General features: G+C 36.9%; 1 protein-coding gene across 1 annotated transcript; it reads left to right on the top strand.

Annotated features, from left to right (window-relative positions):
• The first annotated feature begins 1101 nt into the window (after positions 1-1101).
• LOC122649642 (rust resistance kinase Lr10-like) lies at positions 1102-2535 on the top strand. The gene is made up of 3 exons (XM_043842875.1): positions 1102-1204; positions 1308-1327; positions 1426-2535. Exons 1-3 carry the CDS (start codon positions 1102-1104, stop codon positions 2533-2535), a joined length of 1233 nt encoding a protein of 410 aa, XP_043698810.1.
• The last annotated feature ends 4885 nt before the right edge of the window (positions 2536-7420 follow it).

Genomic DNA, 7420 nt, shown 5'->3' with positions numbered 1-7420 from the left:
ACTTAGAAACTAATTAGTTGAGTAAACTAGTAAATCCTTATTTTAAAACAGTAAGAAATCCTCAACTCATCGATTCCCTTCTCTTTTTTTCTTGGATAAGTAAATTATATTAAGAAAAGAAAAAAGAAAAAATAAATATACAAAAAAAAGGAAGCCACCTAGAACCTTTTTAAAATATTTAAAGAAGGAAATATTATTTTTTTTGGTTTTTTCATATTTTCTATATTTTTCTGCTTTTTTCGTATATTTCTGTATTTTCTGATTTTTTACTAATTTATACATATTTATTTCATTCAAAAAAAAAAATAAAAAACGTGACTCAAGTTGAGTGGGTTTCCAACTATGGTTTAAACTAGTAGGTACACAGTGGACTGATCGTTTAGACTGTCCCCAACAATCTGAAAATTTGACTTTTCCCCTTTGTTCTTGCTTGAAAAAATTCAATGACTGCTCCTCTAGTCCCATTTCATGGTTCTCGTTCACCCCATGACTCAACCAACTACTTGAGTTTTGCTATTTTCCAAGTTTCTGATCAAGAAAACGCGTTTAATCTTATCCATTGGGTAAAATTATACTTTCGTTAAACCTTATGGGTGGTGTGTAAATAATCTTTTATTCAACGATCACGATTAAAAGGTAGATATTTCAACGGTTTCGATTTAACCATTGAGTTTAGTGTCGCGCTTAAGGTACCAGTCATTCATTAGTATTTTGTCAATATAATATTGATCTTTTCTCTTGATTCTTTGCTTCTTCTCCTTCTCAACAGCTTCTCTGCAAATTCTCATTTAGGAAAAAAGGAAACCTTCTCTGCAGATAGATGTCTAATGAGCCACCTTCTTCTCGTTCTGAATCATGTTATCTTATTATCACCTGATTGGTGCATGCCGCTAGTTCATCGAAAGCCCGATGGCATGCCAACCCTTTCCCATCAATATATATTTGCTTCTTCTCCTTCTCAACACCCTATCTGCAAATTCTCAATTTTGAAAAAAAAAAAAATCAAAATGGCCTCTCTGCAGATATATGTTTCATGAAATTAATAGAGAACCTTCTCTAGAGTCCAGATCCTCTCCAGCGCTCATCGGACGGCTAGGCAGGATGGCCGCACCTTCTAATTCTGGTACTTATGGATTTGGAAATCTCGATCCTCCGAACTCAGCATTAAATTCATTTATCACAGCTCTAAAATGGATGGGCGGAGGTAAGCTATCTGATCAAGTAAACTTATAATTAATAGTTTCCATTTTTTATGTTTACAGAGCTCTTCATAATCTAATTCTCCTATTTAATTCCAACTTCTGCAGTTATGATTACTGTAGCTACAGTATCTATCATCCTCAAATGCTTGCGAAGGTTTAAGAGACGAAAAGCAAAGTCTAATGAAGGACCAGCACAGACACGTTGTACCCATTGCTGCACGAGGCTTCCACCACTCTGGAGAAGTTTCTCAATAATATGGCAAAGGAAAAACCCACCAGATTTTCACGCTCACAGTTGGGTAATTTTACCAAAAATAACTCCCCAATATTGGGTTCGGGTGCATTCGGTGTTGTCTACAGAGGAGAGCTCCCAAATGGAGTTCCAGTGGCCATTAAAGTCCTCAAGGAGAATTTAAGCAAGATAGTTGAAGAGCAGTTCATGGCAGAAATAAGCACAATTGGAAGAACATATCATGTGAATTTGGTCAGACTCTTTGGATTTTGCTTCGATCCGACGATGCAAGCACTTGTGTATGAGTACATGGAGAATGGATCCCTTGACAGTTTCTTATTTGGAGGGAAGAACAAGAAAGTGGAGTGGGAGAAGCTACATGAGATTGTAATTGGGACAGCAAAAGGGATTGCTTACTTGCATGAGGATTGTGATCAGAGATTAATTCACTATGATATAAAGCCAGGTAATGTTCTTCTTGATTCAAAACTATGCCCTAAAGTTGCTGATTTCGGATTAGCTAAGCTCTGTAATAGGGATAGTACTTATGTAACCATGACAGGTTATAGAGGGACTCTAGGGTATACTGCACCTGAACTATTAGTGCCATTCCGAGTGACCCATAAATGTGATGTTTATAGTTTTGGTATGCTTTTATTTGAGATTGTGGGTAGGAGAAGAAACTTCAACCCTAATGTGAGTGAGTCTAAGGAATGGCTCCCAAGATGGACTTGGGAAAAGTATGCGAAAAGGGAATTAATGGAACTAATGAAACTTTTTGGGATTGAAGAAGAAGAAGATAAAAGAAAAGCAAAGAGAATTTGTTTGGTAGCATTGTGGTGTGTCCAGCACTCACCTGTGGACAGACCTCTTATGAGCACTGTGGTTAAGATGTTAGAGGGAGGGGTTGAAATTGTTCCCCCTCCAAACCCATTTCAGTATCTGGTTTCTGTTCTTGTAGATCCAGCCATTTCATCAACTGGAAACGATGGAGACTTGAATTTTCTATCATCAAGTGAGCCAACAGAGACACCTTCAAGCACATCTAATCATACCCCATTAATTGCGAGGAAGTTGGAGATAGAGCTGGCTGATGAGTAGTCCAATAGGATAATTGAACTGTTGCAATTTTGTAATTAACACTTGAGAGTTTTCACTTACTTATTTAGGAGTTCTATCTTTATTCCTTTTACTCTTTTATGTATGTTACTTGTCATGTGGTTCAGCAAATCATCCATTACAGATTTACAGAAACTGAAGATATCAATCTATAAATATATTAAAAGTAAGTGTGTGAGAGAGAGAGAGAGAGAGAGAGAGAGAGAGAGATGTACCTAATGCCCCAGGTTCCCGTCACTATGAGGTCGAAGGAGGGTCATAATGCATGCATCCTTACCCCCTCTTTGCAGAAAGGCTGTTTCCAAACTTGAACCATTGCAGGTTCGAGTCTGTTCGATTTTTTATTTGCTCGGTATTTTTGCCCGAGTCATACAAAATTCACTGAATCTATTTTTTATTTTTTTAGTTCGGGCATATACCATTCATAGACCATAAGTTAAGTTTGGTTTACAACTAAACAAAAACCATAAGATTGATTAACGCTCTTTTTCCTTTATAATACACAAATATTTTAAACTCACTACAATAAATCTAAGATATTTGTATATTATAATTATAAGTACGAAACCTCTAACCTTTGTAGGTGTATTTAGAACTTGGCATTTTCTTTTAATGGACCTTTATTTGATTCCCAAAATTTATTTAAGATAGGGGTATAAAAGGGTTATCAAGAATATTTTGAAAGTGAAATATCATTGTCATGCATATTCTTCAATTGGATATGAAAGTGACACTATTATCCCCATTGGAAAAGAAATTGTGTATCAAACTCAAAAAGGCAAAAAAGTAAGGTTACAAGTTTTTTCAAACCTTGATGGTTGTCAAAAAAAAATCCCATTAAATTTTGATTTATTTCAATAATAACAAGCTACTTTTATGTTTCATAAAATTGAAAACATCTACTACGTATTCCGCAGAAATAGTTCGTGTAATTTTTTTATATATAAAGATGCACACCTTAATTGCTGATATTTTTATGGGAAAGGGTTCTCTTAGCAAACGACATAGGAGAGTGTACTAATGAAGAGCGACAAAACGGTATCATATATTAGACAGAAGCAAAGTCATTTCATGTTAGGAAGATAGAGATAGATACATACAAAAGTGTTAGCGAACCTTGCTTGACGGATTGGAGAACCTTTTCTATATTTTTATTTATAAAAAAATGATATTATCAAGTGTGAACCCACGATAACATGAAGTTTCCCTTTTTTACCCCTAAAAAAAAATTCCCTTAACTTCTAATAAAATAACTCCATATGACTATGTTTATTTCAATGTTAAAAAAAAAAACAAATTTAGAATTTATTGAAAACCAATACAAAAAGTGTTGAACACACAGTGCAGATGGCAGTGACTGTGTGTTGGTTGTCATTGTTGTCAACACAGTGCATGTGTGTTGTCGGTGTCAACACAATACATCTTGGTGCAGTTACAGTGTTCAGGAGCATTTCTGTCATTTTAGGCATGGACAGCATTCAAGGGCATTTATGTAATTTTACATAGTACAAATGGCCTAGACAGGTGACAGAGAGCATCCAGTAGTATATTGGTGATTTTGTCACTCACAGAGGTCTATGTGGTGTTGACACAGCTCACAGGGGTATTTTGGTCATTTGACAGTGTTGTGACATGTTGGCAATGATGTTGGAGCATCTGGGAATTATGTGGTAGCATAAGATTGTTCATTGCAGTGTTTGGAAGCTTTAAATAGCCTTGGGTGAAGGCTAGGTGCATTAAGAATGTTGATTTCATAGGTTTCCGCATTGGCACCCTGTTCATCGACATTTTTGGAAGGTATTATGATAGAACTGGGTGGAGCATTCTACATGAATATTTTAGTTCATCGAGTCCTCTTCGAAATGCAACTGGAATCGCGTAATTCCGAGTTCGGACGGCGAAGTTACATTAATTCCCGTTTGGTCACTTAAAATGAAGGGTGATTTAGTCAATCCAAACTGTTTTTGGGTTCCCTGAGAAAATCAGTAAGGATTTTGCTTAAGTGGCTAATTTTGGTTGGTAGTGCTTATTGTCACGGACACGTGGCCACAAACGGCCCTCAAATCGGAGCTAAAACGAAGAAGTTATGGCATAGATTCCAATTCGGGTTCTCTGATAGGCTGGGATGCAGAAGATTCTGATCGATAAGACAAGGATCAACTAGAATTTTGAAATTTGAATTAATGGTCAGATTTAATCGTTGACGGTAGACCCCTCATGGTCCTTGATTTAATGCATCGCCTGTGTAGAGAAGCACCAAGGAAAGATTCTTTTTGGGAGGATCTCATGAGCTTTTCCGGTTCAAGATATATTTGATGAAGATCCAACGGTCTAAGATCTTTCCCGCCTTCACGACAGATCTGACGGTTCCCAGGCCGCCGTACGTGACAGCCAATAGGAGCGCGAAACGTCGTCTGCCACTATCAGCCTTTGACATTGACTCCATCACGTGATATTGATCTGACGGATGAGATCTTGAGCGATCTGACGTATGAAAAACATGCATATTTCAAAGTCAAGATCTGACGGACTTTGATAAATGTGCTGATGCACTGGCGCTACATGGAATCAAGCGCGATATTATGCTTGCGCGCGCACATATACGCAGCCCTCGAGATTCCATTTTAAGCTCTACGACTGGTCCAACTTTAAAATGCGATATCTCACTCATCCGATGTCGAAATTAGGTGATCTTTTATTTGATTTTGGGTGATTTTCTGAGATGTATCCATTGGTGTGCTGAGGGAAACGAGAAGAGTAGCAGAGATCGCCGGAAAAGGGTTGCAGCCCTAAATAGGAGATGTGTGTAGTCATGGCTTGAATCACCTTCTCCATCTCATGTGTTCAGCCTCCCTAGAAGCCATTGATAGTATGAAATCATAGTTTCAGCACCTCCCTTTGTGGTTGTAGCCAAGAAAGAAAGGGGAAAAGAGAAAGAAACAAAGAAAGAAGGAAGGAAGGAAGGAAGGAAGGAAGAAGAAAGAAGAAGGGGAAAAGAAGAAAGAAAGGGGAATGAGATAAAGCAAAAAGGTTGAAGCTCATCTCACATTCCATGAAGATTTAGTGCAAAAAGAAAGAAAGGAAGAAGAAAGAAAGAAAAAGAAAAGGAAAGGAAAAGAAAGAAAAGAAAAGAAAGGAAAGGAAAGGGAAAGAAGAGAAAAGAAAAGAAAAGAAAGGGAAGGAAATAGAAGAAAAAAAAAGAAAAGGAAGAAGACAGTGGTTTCCCACACTGTCAGGAACCACTCCAGGATTCTAGTGACAGAGCACACTTGAAGATTCCAGTTCTCCATCAAATTAGGAGAAGTTGAAAATTCCAGTGAGCTATCAGAGTTGCCAGACTCCATCTACGGATACCAGAAATCAGAGACACTGCAGGGTTGTGAGAATTTCTATCTCTTGACTTTGTAATTTTTGTATTTTGGTATTCATTGTATATGCTAGCAGTAGGGATTCATGTTGAGACCTATGCTAGATGTGCTTGACATTGTAGGGCATTCATATAAGCCCAAGTATTTTTGTTGAATTGTCCAATTGCATCTGGACACAGTGTTGGTTACTAGTGGGTGTTAGGAAACCATTGGGGGTAACACCCTTGTCTCTATACTTAGAGATAGAAGCACGTCATATGTCCTGAGTCATAGGTGTGACTAAAATTTCATCTGCCGTGGGTGCGGCCTCTCAGTTTTATGCTGAAAAAATTAGTGATGAGTAGATGCTGAGGTCCAAGTGACCATTACTCCGTGCATATAGGCAACTTGCCAAAGCACGTATTTCTCTGTGTTGTGGATGTTTGATTGCTTTGGTTAGAAGTGACTTTCTGCAGAATGGGTGTACACACTTGGTAGAGCCTTTGAGTTTGACTGGGGTGTGTACACGACTTTGTGATTTATATTCAAATCCTCCCAGTAATTACCAGTGCCAGTGGGGAAGAAATTGAAAGATTTGATCCACTGATTCACCCCCCTCTCATTGGCCATCACTGTTTAACAAAAAACATAAGGATTAAAATGGAATTAAAAAAAAATACTTCAATGAAATGCAGTAATAAAAATGAGAAAACAAATTTCATCATCTCATGATGTTATTTTCTCAAATGAAATAGTGGAAGGGTAACTTTTTTTTTTTGGTAGAAGGAAGGGTAAATTTGACCATTAATCCAATTGGCACTGAGAGAGGACTTCGCCACATCAATTAATTGGATTCTACCTTTAATTCTCTTAAATATGCTTTATTGTCACTCAGGCATAAAAATGGTAAAATTAAAATTCAGAATAATTTTGGGGGAAAAAATCCAGGATGAAACAGATGGAACCTTTGAAATTTGGGGCTAATTTTATTGGGAAAATATCCAAAAAAACCTATACAAGAACCTACAAACAAGGATCCTCACATTGTTTTTATGTCAAAAGGAAGAAACTCCATCGAAACTTTAATCCTATTTAATGGGTAAAAAAATATTATTCTGGAAATTGCTCCATTTAACATTTCCAAGTACAAAAAGAACCATAGTTTTTGCACTCAAAATTAACTCTTGGGGTTTAGGGAGAAATTCAATTCAGCTGAAAATGTCTACAAGAAAGAAGTATTAGAAGCTAAGAAAGGCATCCGAAGGAAGTAAGCTAAAATGGACCAGTAGTTCAATAATAAAAACCAATTATAAAAGTTGGAAGCTGTTGTAGGTCCCTCTGTTTCAGGATCTTGAAGTGCTATTAATGTTTGTTTGAGAAAGCTGAAGAATGGTTTATCATGAACTGGTATGCACTTGACAAGTGCTATTAAAGAGATCAATTAATTTTATATATGTGTATGAGCACAAATTACTCATGTCATTGTGTGAGATTCTGCACTGTTGAACTATTTATGCATT

This window comes from Telopea speciosissima, chromosome 2 (genome assembly GCF_018873765.1).
Source record: "Telopea speciosissima isolate NSW1024214 ecotype Mountain lineage chromosome 2, Tspe_v1, whole genome shotgun sequence".
Lineage (NCBI taxonomy): Eukaryota > Viridiplantae > Streptophyta > Magnoliopsida > Proteales > Proteaceae > Telopea > Telopea speciosissima.
The sequence above is the reverse complement of the archived record's forward strand: the minus strand, read 5'-3'. Positions and strand labels throughout refer to the sequence as shown.